The following is a 19572-nucleotide window of genomic DNA, read 5'->3' as shown; positions in this document are numbered from 1 at the left end:
AGTTGGTGTCAAGTGCTTTATCTTCAGTCTCACTAATTCTGACTTCCATTGCCTCAATTCTGCTGCTATGACTTTCTACTGAGTTGTCTAATTCTGAAATTTTATTGTTAATCTTCTGGATTTCTGAGTGCTGTCTCTCTATGGATTCTTGCAGCCTGTTAAATTTGTCATTATGCTCTTCTCAAATCTTTTTAATTTCCTCTATTGCATGTTCTGTGTTTTTATTAATTTCCTTCCTAATTTCTTGAAGAGTTCTGTATATTAATCTTCTGTATTCTGCCTCTGGTAATTCCAGGAAATTTTCCCTTTCTAGAAAATTTCTAGATTCTTTATTTTGGGAACTTGCTGAAGCTATCATGGATCGCCTCTTTATGTGATTTAATATTGACTGTTGTCTCCAAGCCATCAATAAGTTATTATACTTATTTATTTTATGTTTGCTTACTGTGTCCTAGCTTCTTGTTTTGTTTTGATATGCCCAAATAGGCTGCTTGTATGAGCTAGTTTGATTATTGGCACCTTTGAAGTTCTAATGTGCTGTCACCAGGTTGTTAGATCTGTTACTAGGTATGTGAGCTCAGGAGTCTGCCCACTCCTCCTGTATGTATTCAGCTCAGGTGCCCAGGTAGATAGCCACCAAGTGTGTGGTGTAGGCTCTCACTTACCATCCTAGACAAGCATGGGTGATTGTTGTAGGCACAGGCATCTGGCTGCAACAGGGGGACACACACTGAGCAAGGCAGGGGGCTGATGGCCGCCCCCGAGTGTCCAGAAGGAAGGCGTGTCCCTGTTCCCTAGAGCGCGTAGGTGGGTGGGTTTTGCAGCCAGACTATGAGCACCTAATGCTGTTGGCTGTATGGACTGGGGGGAACTCTTATTCATGGGGTGCTATCACAGGTGGCTAGGTGGCATGGTTGGAGCCACCAGTCCTCAGGCCCCTGATGTGGGTAGGTGAAAGACCCTGCTTAATGGGCTGAACAGTGTCAAATGTCAAGAACCTGCTACTTCACAGCTGAAACAATTATAGTTCTGGTATATTCCCTGTTGTACTGCAGTAACGAGGGCCTACGCTGTTGAGACGGGCCCACACAAGTCTATGCAGGAGGAAAGGCACTCGAAGTCCATGGATCCCTTATGCCTGTGCCTAGGCAAAGGAGCTGTGCCTACGCTGGGTTCCTGGCTTAGGGGAGCCAGCAGTTTATTTTTTCCAGTTTGTTAGTTTGTTCACTCTCCAAGTCAGGGAGAATGGTTACAGGCATGTGGTGGATCCTACTTCTGGTCCAGGGGACTCGGCAATTGCTGAAGCCGGTCCAGGACCCAGTGCAGAGCAGGGAGTGGGGAGGTAAATGGGAGAGAGGTTTTTCCCTCAGGGATGTGTTTTTGATCCACATGGTAAGCCGTACACAAGTACTTGTCTTTCGTGGAGGGCTGCTTCTCACTGGTTCCGGGTGGCCGTGTAGAGTGTCTGGTGCTGGGTCTCTCCTGGTGTGGAAAATGTGCCTCCAGAGCACAGCTGCTTGCCTGCCTGACCGCTCACCTCCAAGCTGATAAGGCCTGAAGGGCTCAGGCTCTTGCCAGGTCAGGTCTGGCAACTCCTCGCTGCTTCCGAACTCCCCGTCTCTCCCTCCTGCCGCTCAGTCTGGTTCCTCAACTCTGCCTTTGATGTTCAGGGCTCCTGGATTGCCATATAGAATCAAATCACTTGTTTTTTCTGGTCTTTGTTGTAAGAGGGTCCACTGGAAGCGTCTGACTACTTCACCATCTTGGCCCTGTCTCCTACTACATGTTATGTTCATTATGGAAGTTGAATAGACAGAATTGGAGGAGGAGAAAGGGAGAGGAAAAGAAAATGAGACGAGAAAAATAGAATGTAAAAAGCACAGAGAAAAGAGAAAGTGGAGAACCAGGAGAGAATTACATAGCAATATGCGATAGCAAAGTCTTAGCAATATGCGATAGCAAAGTCTTAGCAATAGCAATGATGATTTAGTATTGGGCTGTATTGAAAGGCAGAATAGAGTACTGGTTAAGATAGATCTCTCTTAGCCTTGGCTTCATTACTTACTGTGACCTTGAGCAAGGAGCCCTGGTGGTGCATTAGTTAAGCACTGGGCCGCTAACCAAAAGGCCAGCGGTTCAAACCCACCAACTGCTCCACGGGAAAAGGATGCAACTTTGGAAACCCTATGGGGGCAGTTCTACTCTGTCCTGTAGGATCACTATGAGTCAGAATCAACTTTATGGCAATGAGTTTGGGTTTGTGACCTTGAGCTAAATTTTTAACCTTTTTGTGCCTTAGTTTATTCATCTATAAAATGTATTTCATGATAATATCTACCCTATGGTGTTTTTGTGAGCAGAGCTTAGCACAAGTTGGGTCCATAATTAGTATATATGTGGGCTATATTACTATTATTGTTGATTCCCTACAGTGTCTAGGGTAACTATTCTCAACAGTTACTTTGTTCTTTTTCATATCTTTCAATATCATTTTTAACTTTGTAATTCATTCATTGAATAAGCAGACTATTATTCAGTGCTTACTATATACCAGGCACTGTACTTATTACTGAGGATTAAAAGATGAAAAGACAGTTCCCATCATAAGGAGATAAAAGTTGAGAGGGGAGAGAGATGGGAACAAATAGCTGCCCTAAAATGCAGTAAGTGTACTAGTGGAAAAGTACAAAGTGCTTAGAGGAATGAGGGACTGCTTTGTAGAATCAGATTATACTGTAAAACCTGCAAAAGCTGGAACCTGTGTAAGATTGGAAACCTGTCAGAGGAGGAACACTAAAATATTTTCCACTAAAGCAAGTGATAGAAAAGTGGTAAGACCGTACCCTGTCAAAGGCAAGAATCTTGTGAGACGCAGAAAAACAAGGCAGTCCTGTCAAGTTTCAGCTCTCACAGGTTTCACTGTATAAAGAAGGAGCTAAACTGAGGTTTAAGCATAAATAGATATTTGCCCTCCTGACATGCATGGGGAGGACATTCCAGGCAGAGGAAGTGGCCTGTACTAATGCATAAAAGTGTGAGGGAGTGAGTTGTGTTCAGAAAATTAAAAGTAGTCTACTGTCATCTGGTACATAAAGTGTTATCAGGTAGTGGTGGTCAGTGAGGTTAGGCATTGGGCGAAGTCACGGAGGGCTTTGTGTGCCATGCCATGGAGATTAGATTTTTATCCTCTGTACAGATAGGAGCGATTAAGAAATATTGCACATAAAAATTATATATTTTTGTTAGAATGACTATATTTGGCAGCTGTGTTAGTGACGGTGGTAGTGTAGGGATGGCGTAAGCTGATGAAGATGATCTAGGAGAGCAGGGACAATTGACAGTATAGAGGAGAGAAGGGAGGAGTGGTGTCCCTCGGTAGGTGAGGAGGAGTGGGCTCCAGTGTACAAGTGAAGAGGGATGGCCCTTGGTAGGAGGATAGACTGTTCATTTGTAGTAACAGGAAGGACAGCAGTGTTGTGGGTATAGATTCAGGTTAATCAGCAAGTAATCCTTGAATTCTCACTATGTACACGGCACTATTCTTATGAAAACATAACTTTTTAAAACTGTATCTAAGTTAGGGAGAGTTTAAGCAGACATAAAGATGTTATAACCAGGTGCCTGTTTTATGTATGACAGTATTCTTACAGTTTGTTATTACATCATTTGCCATACTGTTTAGTACTCAATTACATCCGAACGTGATACTAATAAAAACTTAGTATTTTCCATTAATTGTTCCATCTTCATGCCCCTTTTCTCCCAATTAGGTTGTAAGCTCCTCATGGGTAATTGCTTTCATTTATAGCTGAAATGCTCCTGAGTCATACTCATCAGATGATACCTGGAAGTATGTCAGGGGTGTACTCACTATCCAGTGAGATCCTCATGTTGACTAATCTTGGGAGTGGTGTATCATTAGTGGCACATTCCTCAGTATATTTCTTACCTTTCGAAATAATTCACATTTTCTATGCACAAAATTAAAAATTTTCAAATTAAGTTATAGTATAGTGGAATATTAAAAATATGTACTTTTTGCTTTAAATTTGAGTTAAAGTGTTAATGATTAAAGATTAGGTAGATAAGAGTTTATTTTTAGAATCTCCTTCATAATCCCTTGCAATTCTTAGTTCTTTACCCTGATTCCATTTTTTTCCTCACTGAATTCAATTACATCTCTTTCCCACCCTAATAGAGGACAAAGTGATACTAGAATCCAACAAGTTAAGTTTCAGTTCTTAATTCTTTTCTCATAATAGCTTCTATAATCATTTGAGCAGTGACAAGCTACCTCCAGACTGTTCCATTGACTATTATTTCTACTAACTCTTGCCGCTTTCTAGTTCCTTCCATTCTTTATGGTAAGGCAGGTCAGGTAAATTCTGCACAAAGGTAAAAAGTTCTTAAAAGATTTCAAGACTGCACTGTTAGCTTTTATCATAGATTATTATATAGATTTAATTTGTCATCTAAGTTTTTAAGGTATTATAAGTATTATCATTGTATATACTTAATGTATTAGTTATCGATTGCTGTGAAACAATATTACTACAAATTTAGTGGCTTAAAATAACACATATTTATTATTTCACTGTTTCTGTGTGTCAGGAGTACAGATACTGCTAAGCTGGGTCCTCTACTTCAGGGTTTTACAAAGCCACAATGAAGGTGTTCACCGGGCTGTGGTCTCTTCTGAGACTTGACTGGTGAAGGATCCACTTCCAAACTCATGTGGTTGTTGGCAGAATTCAGTTCCTTGCCAATAGGGCTGCTGGACTGAGGGCCTCAATTTCTTGCTGGCTGTTAGCAGCAAGCCACCCTCAACTTCTTGCTTCATGGCCCCCTCCATATGGAAGTTTGCTTCTTCAGAGCCACTAGGGGAGAGAGTCTCCTCCAAGACAGGCATTCACATTTTATTGGTTATATAAACAAGTCGAAGTTCGCACGCATACTCAAGGAGAGGAGATGATGCAAGGGTGTGAATACTAGAAAACGGGGATCAGAGGGACTAACAACAGTCTGTCCGCCACAACTTTATGCTCTACTTTCACATGGGATAAACTTTTATCATATTTAGTAATTTTTGCTATTTTTCTGAGATGTAGTAGTAACTTTGGATTTTTTTTTCCTAACCAGAATCCATTGGCCGTGACATACCCAAAATGCTTGAATTATTTAAAACTGGACATGAAATTGAGGTAGATGAAGAAAGGGAGAACTTTCTCGAGACAAAAATAGCAACAGTAAGTTATAGTGGAAATTATCAAATAATGCTCTTTTCATTTTATGTTCAGATAATACATTAATAATTTATAATATTTTAATATACCAATTCTTTGAGCTTGTTCTTAGCACTAGTATTAGGAGTGGCACTAAATATACTCAGATAATTTTTTTTTAATTTTATTGATTGAACTCATAAATTTTTATGGTACTTGAGAATGCTTTCCTTCCACAGTTATGTGTCATTCCCTGACATTTAATTGGACCCTGCCTTATTTGATTATCTATTCTATGTGTGTATTTTTTGTGTCTAATATTTTAAGCTTATTGATTCTAGGGACTAATCTTGTTTATCCACTGGAGAATGTTGCATTATGCTAAGGATATTCTAGGTATTTAATACTCCTTTAATGTAATCGAGTAACTGGCTTTATTTTTATGAATTGTTTTTGACTATCCCTTTGGAATTTTCATTTTTATGTTTAAAAATTGTCTGCTTATCAGGGAACATCTAGCTCAATTGACATGACACAGCTTATAAAGACAATGCTCTACATTCTACCTTGGTGAGTAGTGTCTGGGGTCTTAAAAGCCTGTGAGCGGCCATCTAAGATACTCCACTGGTCTCATCCCTTCAGGAGCAAGGGAGAATGAAGAGAACAGCATACAAGGAAAAGATTAGTCCAAAGGACTAATTGTCCACAGCTACCAAGGCCTCCACCAGACTGAGCCCAGTACAGCTAGATGGTGCCCGGCTACCACCACTGACTTCTCTGACCAGGATCACAACAGAGGGTTCTGGACAGAGCTGGAGAAGAATGTAGAGCATAATTCTAACTCACAAAAAGAACACCAGATTTACTGGCCTAAAGGAGACTGGAGAAACCCTGAGAGTATGGCCCCCAGACACCCTTTTAGCTCAGTGGTGAAGTTACCTCCGAGGTTCACTGTTCAGCCTGGGAGTGGACAGCCCCGTAAAACCAAATGAGACTAACGAGGTACAGTAGTCCAGTGACAAGGGCCAGAAGGCAGAAGGGGACAAGGAAGCTGGTGATAGGGAACACAAGGGTGAGTAAGGACATTGTTGATTTGTTGTGAGATTGTTAACCATTGTCATAGGGCAACATTTGTAGTAACTGTTAAATGAGAAACTATTTTGTTCTGTAAGCCTTCATCTTAAGTGAAAATAACAGCACAATTGGAAGAGCGTAGTCAATGTCACTGAACTGTGTATGTAGAAATTTTTGAAACGGTGTATCTTTGGCTGTGTGTATTTTCACCAAAAAAAAAAAAAAGGTTGAGAAGTTAGAGGGTTGATATGTTGTGGGGTTGTTAACCAATGTCATAAAATAACATGTGTACTTCTGTTTCATGAGAAACTATTTGTTCTGTAAGCCTTCACCTGAAGTACAATAAAAAAATAAATAAAAAAATAAAAATGTGAAAAAAAAAAAAAGAATTAACAATTACAAAAAAAAATTGTCTACTTAAAGAAGAAGATGGAAATCAATTTCCGAAGCCATTTTTATTTTTATTTTCTTATTGTTGTGCTTTACGTGAAAGTTTACAATTCGAGTTAGTCTGTCATACAAAAATTTATACGCACATTGTTATGTGACCATAATTGCTCTCCCTATACAGTGACAGCACACTCTTCCTTTCCACTCCTGATTTCCCGTGTCCATTCAACCAGCTCCTGACCCTCTCTGCCTTCTCATCTCACCTCCAGACAGGAGCTGCCCATTTAGTCTCATGTATCCAGTCTAATCTCTGTCTGAAGAGTTGGCCTCAGGAATTTAGTTCTGGGTTGACATAGAGTCCGGGGACCATGCTTTCTGGGGATCCTCCAGTCTCAGACCATTAAGTCTGGTCTTTTTACTAGAATTTGAGTCCTGCACCCCACTTTTCTCTTGCTCCATCAGGCACTCTCTGTTGTGTTGCCTGTCAGGGTAGTCATTGATGGTAGCCAGGCACCATCTAGTTCTTCTGGTCTCAGGCTGATGCAGTCTCTGGTTTATGCGGCCCTTTCTGTCTCTTGGGCTAATACTTTCCTTGTGACTTTGGTGTTCTTCATTCTCCTTTACTCCAGATGAGTTGGGACCAATTGACACATCTTAAGTGGCCACTCGCTAGCATTTAAGACCCCAGATGCCACTCACCAAAGTAGGATGCAGAACATTTTCTTTTTTTTTTCCCCCCTTTTTAATTAATTAATTATTTTTTTTTTTAGTGTACTTTAGGTGAAGGTTTACAGAACAAATAGTTTCCCATGAAACGGTAGTACACATATTGTTTTATGATATTGGTTAACAACCCTACGACATGCCAACCCTCTCCCTTCTTGACCTTTTTTTTTTGATGAAAATATACATATAGCTAAAGATACACCATTTCAAAAATTTCTACATGCACAGTTCAGTGACATCAACTACGCTCTTCCAATTGTGCTGCTATTCTCACTTTAGATGAAGGTTTACAGAACAAAATAGTTTCTCATTAAACAGTTAGTACACATGTTGCCCTGTGACAATGGTTAACAACCTCACGACACATCAACACTGTCCTTACTCAACCTTGGGTTCCCTATCACCAGCTTTCCTGTCCCCTTCTGCCTTCTAGCCCTTGTCCCTGGACTGCTGTGCCTCATTAGTCCCATTTTGTTTTATGGGGCTGTCCAATCCCTGGCTGAACGGTGAACCTTGGAAGTGACTTCATCACTGAGCTAAAAGGGTGCCTGGGGCCATACTCTCGAGGTTTCTCCAGTCTCCTTTAGGCTGGTAAATCTGGTCTTTTTTGTGTGTGTTGGAATTTTTTCTACATTCTTCTCCAGCTCTGTCCAGAACCCTCTGTTGTGATCCCGGTCAGAGCAGTCAGTGGTGGTAGCCGGGCACCATCTTGCTGTACTGGACTCAGTCTGGTAGAGGCCTTGGTAGCTGTGGTCCATTAGTCCTTTGGACTGATCTTTTCCTTGTATGCTGTTCTCTTCATTCTCCCTTGCCTCCTGAAGGGATGAGACCAGTGGAGTATCTTAGATGGCCGCTCACAGGCTTTTAAGACCCCAGACCCTACTCACCAAGGTAGAATGCAGAACCTTGTCTTTATAAACTGTGTTATGCCAGTTGAGCTAGATGTTCCCTGAGACCATGGTCCCTACAGCCCTCTGCCCAGCAGTTCAGTCCCTCAGGGAGTTTGGATGTGTCTGTGGAGCTTCCATGACCTTTCCTTGTACAAGTTGTGCTGGCTTCTCCAGTATTGTGTACTGTCTCATCCTTCACCAAAGATACCACTTACCTATTGCCTATTTAGTATTTCGCCCCCACCCCTCCCATCCCTGGTAACCAACAAAGATTGTTACTTTTTGTGTATAAACTTTTTCATGGGTTTTTACAATAGAGGTCTCATACAGTATTTGTCCCTTTGTGATTGACTTATTTCACTCAACATAACATCCTCCAGTTTGATCCATGTTATGAGATGCTTCACAGATTCATCATTGTTCTTTCTCGTTGCATAATATTCCCTTGTGCGTATATACCATAGTTTGTTTATCCATTCATCTGTTGATGGGCATCTAGGTTGTTTCTATCTTTTTGCTATTGTGAACAATGCATATGTCTATTCGAGTGACAACTTACTTCTCTAGGATATATTCCTAGGAGTGGGATCACTGGATTGTATGGTATTTCTATTTCTAGCTTTCTAAGGAAGCGCCATATCGTTTTCCAAAATGTTTGTATCAGCAGAACATTTTCTTAATAAGTTTTATTATGCCAGTTGACCTAGATGTCCCATGAAAGCATGGTCCCCAGACTCTCACCCCTCCTACTCTGTCCCTGGAAGTGTTTAGTTGTATTCAGGAAACTTCTTAGTCCAAAGCCGTTTTTAGGACACTAACATAGATATGTCAGTTTTATAGGGCTTTGTTTTTAAATATATAGACATTAAAAATATTAAAATTATTTGCAGATATCTTCCTTATACTAAAGAATCTCTTAAGTGCTTGTTTAACATATGTAAATTTTTTTCTGTTCAATAAGTATAGGAATAACAGTAATTGTGATAGCAAAATTTAAATAATGCTTTTTACATGCCAAACACTATTCTAAACACTTTTCATATACTAAGTCTTTTAATCCTCAACCTTATGTGAGGTAAAACTATCATCCCCATTTTGTAGATGAGGCATGGAAACCCAGAAAGGTTAAGTTACTTTTCTAAGTTCTTCCAGCTAATGTGAGGCAGAATAGGTGTTTGAACCTTGGCAGTTTTCTCAAGAGTCCAGGCTCTTTACCTCTGCACTGTCTTGCTTCATGGCTGAAATTATTTACCTCATGGCTGTTATTCCTCCTCTTCCTCTTCCTATCCTACTCTTAAGAGGAATTCTGCATTATAGCCAACAGCTAGTAATCCCAGCTAATTGAGCTGTGCCCACTATACATTGTCAGAAATGTAAAGAGGGCAGTAGTTCTGTGACAGGAAAACATACTTTAGAAAGGGAGCAAAGCAGCTTTAATCCAATTAGGGATTAGAAAGCCTCTACTTGCCTTACCATCAAAGCCTGGCTCCAATTCATTTGGCACTGAGGTCTGCTAGAATCTAATGTTGAAATTTCCTTGTTCCCAAAAGGTCCTTGGCAGTGCTTCTTATTTTTAGTGATGAAAACATTTTAAGGCAAAAAACAAATGAAAAAAAAATTTTGAGAGAAATATCCTGGAGTTGTAGATACTTAGGTTTGAATGCCTGCTCTGGTACTTAAGGGGTGGCAGACTTTAAGCAAGTCTTAATGTTATGCCTCAGTTTCCTTATCTTTAAAATGTATATAGTAATACCTATTTCACAATGTGGTTTTGAAGATAAAATTACATTTTTATTTTTTATTTTTTTGTTGTACTTTAGGTGAAGGTTTACAGAACAAATAGTTTCTCATTAAACAGCCAGTACCCATATTGTTTTATGACATTGGTTAACAACCCCACAACATGTCAACACTCTCCCTTCTCGATCTTTTTTTTTTTTTGGTGAAAATATACATAGCCAAAGATACACCATTTCAGACATTTCTACTTGTGCAATTCAGTGACATCAATTACATTCTTGCAGTTGTGCTGCTATTCTCACTATCCTTTTCCAAATTATTCCATCACTGTTATCTTCAACTCACCAGCCCCTAGGCTTCCCATCAAACCTTTTTTTTTTTTTGAAATTTTTTCCCATACAAAATTTATACATACATTGTTATGTGTCTAATTGCTTTCCCCATACTGTGACACCACACTCCTCCTTCCCACCCCTGATTCCCCATGTCCATTCAACCAGCTCCTAGCCCTCTCTGCCTTCCCATCTCACCTTCAGACAGAAGCTGCCGGTTTAGTCTCTTGTATCTACTTGAGCTAAGAGGAACACTCCTCATGAGTATCACTTTATGTCCCACAGTCCAGTCCAATCCCTGTCTGAAGAGTTGGCCTTGGAAATTTTTTTAGTTCTGGGCTGATAGAGAATCCAGAGGCCATGCTTTCCGGGGTAAAAATAACATTTTAAAATGTAGTAGCTATTGTTGTTAGTATTGTTGAGTCAGATTGGTTGGACTTTTTGGGACTATAGAATGTCCCCATAAGACTCTTTGTAGCTAGATTAGATCTGCCTTTTCTTAAGTAATGTTTACAGTATATTCAGTAGTTAATAGGTTTTCTAAGTCCTGAATCAGTTAGAGTATAAGAAACCATGGCATCTCATTTTTTCAACAGATACCCTAGTGATTAAGAGCATGAGCTCCAGATCAGACTTCCTGGATCTTTTAGAAATATAATCTCTTTCTTATTGAAAAAGAAATTATGTGTTTAAAGAGAATCTTTTTGAATGCTAAAGTATTATAATACAGTCTAAAATGTTAACAGAGTGGGTTTTAGACTCATACTCTCTGGGTTCAAATCCTGTTTCCAGATTAGAACTGTGCACTTTTCTCTCTGAGCCTGTTTTTCCCCATTTGTAAAATGAGAATAATAATGATATATACTTCCTAGGCTGGGAAGGAGTAGGTGAGATTAAAACATAGTAACCATTCAGCAAACTCTGCTGGCTAAGACGGAGTAATAAAAAACCAAAAAACCAACCCCATTGCCATCGAGTAGATTCTGACTCATAGCGACCCTATAGGACAGAGTAGAACTGCCCCATAGGTTTTCCAAGGGGCGCCTGGTGGATTCAAACGGCTGACCTTTTGGTTAGCAGCCGTAGCTCTTAACCACTATGCCACCAGGGTTTCCACAGATGGAGTAATAGGGACCTGATATACTGTCCCACCTAAAACACCTTGATACCTAAACCAGACAAAGAAAACTGCAGTCGAATATCATTTGTGAGCATAAGTGTAAAAATTCTAAACTAAATTTTAGTAATTAGAATCCATCAATATATAAAAAGGATAACATATAACTAAGTAGGGTTTGTCTTAGGAATGCGAGGTTAGTTTAACATTCAGTAATCAATCATTATAATTCACCATATTAACAAACTAAGAAACAAAACTACACGATCATCTCAGTAGGCACAGAGAAAGTATTTGACAAAAGCCAACATCCATTCCTGATTAAAAAGTCTCAGCAAACTAGGAATAGAGGTCAACTTTCTCATCCTGTTAAAGGGCATCTAAGAAAAGTCTATAGCTAATATAATTAATGGTGAAAGACTAAATGTTCAACCTGATAAAGGACATCTAAGGAAAACCTACAGCTGACATACTTAGTGGTGAAAGACAATGCTTTTCTTCTAAGATCAGGAACATGACAAGGATATCCACTCTCACCACCTATGCTCAACATTGTCTGGAAGTTTTAAGCAGTGCAGTCAGGTAAGAAAAAGAGATAAAAAGGCATCCAAATTAGAAAGGAAGAAGTAAAGCTGTCATTATTCACAGATGACATGATCTAGCTAGTAGATCAAATAAGTGTGTTAAGCAAGATTGTAGGATGTAAGATGAATATGCAAAACTCAGTTGCATTTCTGCATACTAGCAACAAACAACTGGAAATTTAAATTAAAAAACAATGCCATTTATAATAAAATAAAAAAACATGAAATACTTAGGAATAAATCTGACAAAAGATGTAAGAGATCCAGACACTGAAAACTTTAAAACATAGTTGACAGAAATTAAAGAAGATCTTAATAAATGTGATATGTACCAGTTCCTCGTCAATATTGTTAAAATGTCATTTCTCCTCAAAGTATTGTATAAGGGACTTCCTGGTTTCTGGTCCAGTATGTAAAGAACTTGGAAGTCATCACTTCTGGCTTTACAACAAGAAAAAAGTTGAAAAACTGAAAATCAACTCTCCTTAGATTGGAGGTATTCTGTAGACTCATTGCAATCTCAATCAAAATCCCAGACATCTTTTGTATAAATTGACAAGCTGATACTAAAATTCATATGGAAATGCAAAGGAACTAGAATAGTCGAACCAACTTAGAAAAAGACCAAAGTTGGAGGTCTGCCTGATTCCAAGACTTACAAAGCTACAGTAATTAAGACAGTGTGGTATTGTTCTCAAAAGAGACAAAAAGATCAATGGAACAGAAAAGAGAGTCCAGAAAAAGACCTACACATATGTGAACAACTGATATTTGAGTAAGATGCGAAGTCATTCAGAGGAGAAGGAACAGTCTTTTTCAACAAGTGGTACTGGAACAATTGGCTATCCAGATGATGCAAAATTAAGTTTAACTGATACTTCACACCATATACAACAATTAATTCAAAATGTATCAAAGACCTACATCTAAAACCTAAAACTGTAAAACTTCTAGGGGAAAAAAAATATGGGGATTAGGAAATGATTTTTTAGATATCACACTAAAAGCATGATGTACATAAGAAGAAACTGATAAATTGAATTTCATAAAAATTAAAAAAATTATTATTTAACAGAATTTCAAATTCTCATGGACTTCAGACTTTCTGGAGCCAAGGGGGCTGGATGAACCCCTGAAATTATTGCCCTGAGATAGTCTTTAAACCTTAAACCAAAAATATGCCCTAAAGTCTTCTTAAAACCAAAAATAGATTTAGCTTAACTAGTTAAAAAAAAAATCTGCCTTGAGTATTATGCTGTTTTAAGATCTGTCTATATGGGATCAAATTGATAACAGCAACCTGAAAGATTAGATAGGAACCTTAGGGAGCAGTGAGTTTATATTAATGGGGGAAGAACAACTCAGGAAAAGAGAATGAGAATGGTTGCACAACTCTAAGAATATAATCACTGTCACTGAATTGTACATGTAGAAACTGTTGAATTGGCATATGTTTATTGTGTGTATTCTCAACAACAACAAAATAAATAAAATGAAAAAAAACTTGTTCTTTAAAAAAACACTGTTAAGAGAATGAAAAGACAAATCAATGGAAGAAAATATTTGCAAATCATATAGGTATATATGATATATCCAAAATATATAAAGAACTCTCAAAACTCAATAATAAGAAGACAAAGAACGTAATTTTTAAAAAAATGGGCAAAAGATTTGAACATACTTCACCAAGAAGTTATGCAGGTGACAGATAAACACATGAAAAGATGCTCAAGATCGTTGGTTGTTAAGGTAATGAAAAAAATACCATAATGAGATAGCAAATACACACCTATTAGAATAACTAAAATTAAAGAGACTGACCATACCGAGTGCTGGTGAGGATGTGAAGGGACTAGAACTTTCATACACTGAGTGTGGAATGTAAAATGATACAACCTCTTTGGCAAACAATTTTGCAGTTTCTTTAAAAAGTTTAACATTCACCTACTACATAATCCTGCTATTCTACTTTTAGATACTTACCCAAGAGAAATGTAAACATATGTCCATACAAAGACTTGTAAACAAATGTTCCTATCATTTGGATATTTGTCATATCCCCAAACTGGAACATTTCACATGTCCATCAACGAGTAAACGTATTATAAAGAAACTTAGGTATGTACATAATAAAACGGAATAAACTATTCATAGATATTACAACACATACCAATCTCAAAATAATTAATATCAAGTAAAAGAAGCCAGACAAAAAGAAGTACACACTGTGTGATTCTATTTATATAAAATTCTGGCAGATGCAAACTCATGTATAGTGATAGCAGATCAGTGATTGCCTTGAGGACAGTTAGGTGGGGAGGGGCAGGAGAGAGCTATTACAAATGGGTGTGAGGAATTTTGGGGGTCATCAGTATGTTCACTGTCCTGACTTGTGATAGTATGAAGGATGTATATGTATGTCAAAACTTAATAAATTTGTATACTTTAAGAATGTGCAGTATGTCCAATGGAATACCAATCAGCAATAAAAAGAAACAAACTATGAATACATGCTATGACATGGATGAATCTCAAAAACATGCTCAAAGGATCCAGACACAAGAAACGACATACTGTGAGAGTCTATTTCTGTGAAATATCCAGAAAAGGCAAATCTGTAAAGACAAAAATAAATTAGTGGTTGCTGGGGCAGGGGTAGGGGAATGCGAGCATTAGCAGTAAATACGAATGAGAGATCATATTTGGATGATGAAGATAATTCTAAAACTGATTTATGGTAATGGCTGCACAACATAAGCTTAACTAAAAATTCATTGAATAGTAGTGAATTATATGATATGCAAAATATGCCTCACAGTTTTAAAAAAAAGTACAGTATGTCAAGTATGTCTCAATGAAGTTGTTTAAAAAAGGAAGAAAAAACTTTAGCATTTTACCTGACACGAAATAATTATGCCATACATTTTATTTATTATTGCAGTGATCAGAGATAATAACAGATTGAATTTTTAAGGGAGATTTCAAAGCATTGTAATATATCCCCCTTAAAAGTTTAAGATTTCCATGAGTGACGTTATTTTTTTATACACTTAGGAATATTCAAGATGTGGTAGCCTTTATTTTTGCAGCCTGTCCGATATGAGAATTTAATTTAGAATGAGTGGGCCGATGAAAGGGCGCTGACAACATCAGATGTCTATTAGAAGCCCTTCCTCCTCATTTTGGATAAGAAGATGGTATCAGAGCAGGGTCAAAAGACTATGACCTGGGGGCCAAATCCAGCTGTGGCTTGTTTTGTATGGCTTGTAAGTTAAGAATGGTCTTTAAGGTTTGTTAAAAAAAGAAAAAAATATGATACAGAGACCGTTTATGTCCCCCAAGCCTAACATATTTACTATCTGCTCATTACAAAGAGTTTGCTGACCCCAGATCTGGAAGTAAAAGTTTTTGAGTAGAGACAATTGGAATGGTTTTCTGTTTCTATTTGCATGTACATGAGAGATTGTATCACTTTAGTTAAATCATCTTAATGTCCCATTATGTTTCTGTAAAGGGTCTGTACTGCAACATTCCTTCAAGATGTGGTTCTAGGTATTGATGTAATGCAAAATCGATCTTCAGTAGTTTAATCTGGTTTTCCTTCTTTGTCAAAGTGATAAATCAGTTGAATGATCTTTCTTAATTATCTGACTCGAAGACTAGCTTCTTAGGTATTAGAATTGAGCCACTAATGTCTGTATATCAGAACTATATGAAAGCTTTCACAGTCAGCCAGTATCTAACATTTGTCAGCAGTACTTGCAAGTAAATTATTTTCATTCTTAAATCTTTCTTACAATTTGTAGGTATAATTTACATATTCATGAAATTACTTATGTCTCCACAATAGCTGATCAAATGTTCGTATCAGTGAAAATGTCATTCAGATGATACGTTGAACATCATCCAGATAGAACAAGTTATTACTGGAATATTTTATTTTTCAGTCAGTTATATTGCTGCCATGTAGTCACCATTTATATTCTCACTTTTGTCATGAAGAATAAGTTGTTTGGGATAAAGGGAAGTTGCTAAGTGATCATATTTAAGGGAAAAAATCTTAAAGCCTGAAAGTAAAGTACTATGGGGAAAAAATTCAGCACATTTCATCAACTGGACCCTAACTTTTTTTTTTTTAATTAAATAATCGTGGCTCTTTCTATGAAATAGAAATGAAACGAAGACCAATTCTCAAAAAAAGGAAGTTGAGACACATTATGTGCCTGACCTATGTTTACATTCTAAATAGCAGTTTAATTTCATATAGTAATTAAATAATTTTAAAAGGATTTATCTGCGTTTTTAATACAGAAAAAATATAATGGTCATAATTCTGCTGCTCAAATAACCCTGTTAACATTTTAAAACTTTTAAATTATATGTGCACATGGTTAAATTCAAACAGTTCACACAGTGTTTAAGGAAACACTAAAGCCCTTTTCTCTGCCGTTGTTTTCTTAAGGGACCGCTATTGATAGTTTTCCTTCTTCTTCTTTTTTTTAGTCCTTCAGAAATGTTAAGGCATAAATAAAAACACCTTGACATAGTGGCTGCAACAATGGGCTCAAACGTAACAACGATTATGAGGATGGTCCAGGACCGGGCAGTGTTTCATTCTGTTGTACGTAGGGTTGCTATTAGTTGGAACTGACTCGATAGCACCTAACAACAACATAAACACCTTTACAAAATTATTTTATGTACAAGATCTTATGCCACATACATTGTTGTCTGTCTTTTCCATGAATATAGCATGGATGTCTTAAAAAATGCAAAGATAGCTTGCCACCTTCTTTTTAATGGCTGCATAGTATTATATTCCATTATGTGCACGTACCATAATTTTTAAAAATTGGTTTCCTATTGATGGACATTTACTTCATGTCTAGTTTTTTGTTATTACAAATCATACTTTAATGACATTCTTACATGTACATATTGGCAGTTTTTTCCAAGTATATCCGTAAGGTAAATTTCTAGAAATAGAATCTGTGTTGAAAATTTTATTATACATAATGATGAAGTACTCTCTAAAATGCTTGTACTAATTTATAATATATTCAACAGTATGTTAAAATGCCTGTTTCTTCACACCCTCACCAACATTGGGTATTATCAAACATTTTTATCAGTATGATAAGTGATAAAGTATTGGGGGTATGTGTGTTTGCTTTAACAGCGTAATGGTTCCAACTTGAACTTTACCGTAGTTTTCTTCTTTGGTTATCATCTTCTATATCTTTAACATTTTTTTTTTAATTGTACTTTAGATGAAGATTTACAGAACAAATAGTTTCTCATTAAACAGTACGTGTATTGTTTTATGACAGTGGTTACCAACTCCACAACATGGCAACACTGTCCCTTCTCAACCTTGGGTTCCCTATTACCAGCTTTCCTGGCCCCTCCTGCCTTCTAGTCCTTCTCCCTGGACTGTTGTGCCCCATTTGTCTTGTTTTGTTTTTTATTGTTGTAGTTTAACTGAAAGTTGACAATTTAAGTTAATCTCTCTTACAAAAATTTATACATACACTGTTATGTGACCCTAACTGCTCTCCCTATACTGTGATAGCAACACTCGTCCTTTCCACCTCTGATTTCCCGTGTCCATTCAGCCAGCTCCTGACCCTCTCTGCCTTCTCATCTCATGTCCGGACAGAAGCTGCCCGTATAGTCTCATGTATCTACTTGAGCTAAGAAGCACACTCTTCACGAGGATCATTTTATGTCCCATAGTCCAGTCTAATCTTTGTCTGAAGTGTTGGCTTCGGGAATTTAGTTCTGGGTTGACAGACAGTCTGGGGGCCATGCTTTCTGGGGTTCCTTCAGTCTCAGTCAGACTATTAAGCCTGGTCTTTTTACTAGAATTTGAGTTCTGCATCCCACCTTTCTCCTGCTCCATCAGGGACTCTGTTGTGTTCCCTGTCACGGCGGTCATTGGTGGTAGCCAGGCACTATCTAGTTCTTCTGGTTTCAGGATGATTTAGTCTCTAGTTTATGTGGTCCTTTCTGTCTCTTGGGCTAATACTTTCCTTGTGTCTCTGGTGTTCTTCATTCTCCTTTACTCCAGGTTGTTGGGACCAATTGATGCATCTTAGATGGCTGCTGGCTAGCTTTTAAGAACCCAGATGCCATTCACCTAAGTAGGATGCAGACCATTTTCTTAATAAACTTCGTTATACCAATTGACGTACATGTCCTCTGAAAGCATGGTCCCCAGACCCCCGCCAATGCTACTCTGTCCCTCGAAGTATTTGATTGTATTCAGGAAACTTCGTAGCTTTGGTTTAGTCCAGTTATGCTGACTTCCCCTGTAGTGTGTGTTATCCTTCCCTTCACCTAAGATAATTCTTGTCTACTATCTAGTTAGTGAATAACCCTCACCCTCCCTGCCAACCCTTGTAACCATCAAAGAATGTTTTCTTCTTTGTTTAAAAGTTTTCTTGAGTTCTTATAATAGTGGTCTTATACAATGTTTATCCTTCTGTGACTGACTGAATTCACTCAGCATAATGCCTTCCAGATTCTTCCATGTTATAAGATGTTTCACGGATTCATCATTGGTCTTTATCGTTGCATAGTATTCCATTGTGTGAATATACCATAATTTGTTTATCCATTCATCTGTTGATGGGCATCTAGGTTCTTTCCATCTTTTTGCTATCGTGACCAGTGCTGCAGTGAACATGGGTGGGCATATGTCTATTCATGTGACGGCTCTTATTTCTCTAGGATATATTCCAAGGAGTGGGATTGCTGGATCATATGGTCGTTCTATTTCTAACTTTTTAAGGAAGCACCAAATCGATTTCCAAAGTGGTTTTACCATTTTGCATTCCCACCAACAGTGTACAAGTGTTCCAGTCTCTCCACAACCTCTCCAGCATCTATTATTTTGTGTTTTTTGGATTAATGCTAGCCTTGTTGGGGTGATATGGTATCTCATTGTAGTTTTGATATGTATTTCTCTAATGGCCAATGATTGTGAGCACTTCTTCATTTGTCTGTTAGCCACCTGAATGTCCTGTTTGGCGAAGTGCCTGTTCATATCCTTTGTGCATTTTTTAATTGGGTTATTTATCTTTTTGTTGTTGATGTTTTGCAGTATCTTGTAGATTTTAGAGGTGAGACGCTGATCGGATTTGTTGTAGTCAAAAATTTTTTCCCAGTCTGTAGGTCGTCTTTTGACTCTTTTGATGAAGTCTTTTGATGAGCGTGTTTGATTTTTAGGAGCTCCCAGTTATCTAGTTTCTCTTCTGAGGTTTGTGCATTGTTACTTATGGTTCGTATTCTGTATATACCATGTATTAGGGCTCCTAGCGCTGTCTCTACTTTTTCTTCCATGATCTTTATCATTTTCGATTTTATATTTAGTTCTTTGATCCATTTTGAGTTAGTTTTTGTGCATGGTGTGAAGTATGGGTCTTGTTTCAGTTTTTTGCAGATGGATATCCAGTTATGCTGGCACCATTTGTTAAAGAGACTGTCTTTTCCCCA

The 19572-nt window shown here is 37.8% G+C and overlaps 1 protein-coding gene across 5 annotated transcripts in view; it reads left to right on the top strand.

Annotated features, from left to right (window-relative positions):
- The window catches only part of MRPL1 (mitochondrial ribosomal protein L1), a 168145-nt gene that overhangs the window by 111026 nt on the left and 37547 nt on the right, over window positions 1–19572 (top strand). For all 5 annotated transcript variants that reach the window (XM_023737613.1, XM_023737612.1, XM_023737611.1 and 2 more), the window contains one exon: window positions 5140–5246. In XM_023737613.1, coding sequence (XP_023593381.1) covers window positions 5140–5246 — 107 coding nt within the window. The remainder of the gene's footprint in view (window positions 1–5139; window positions 5247–19572) is intronic.

The sequence above is a fragment of the Trichechus manatus genome, unplaced genomic scaffold, assembly GCF_000243295.1.
Source record: "Trichechus manatus latirostris isolate Lorelei unplaced genomic scaffold, TriManLat1.0 scaffold00105, whole genome shotgun sequence".
In the NCBI taxonomy this organism is placed as follows: Eukaryota; Metazoa; Chordata; class Mammalia; order Sirenia; family Trichechidae; genus Trichechus; species Trichechus manatus.
This window is presented reverse-complemented; position numbering and strand designations above follow the sequence as displayed.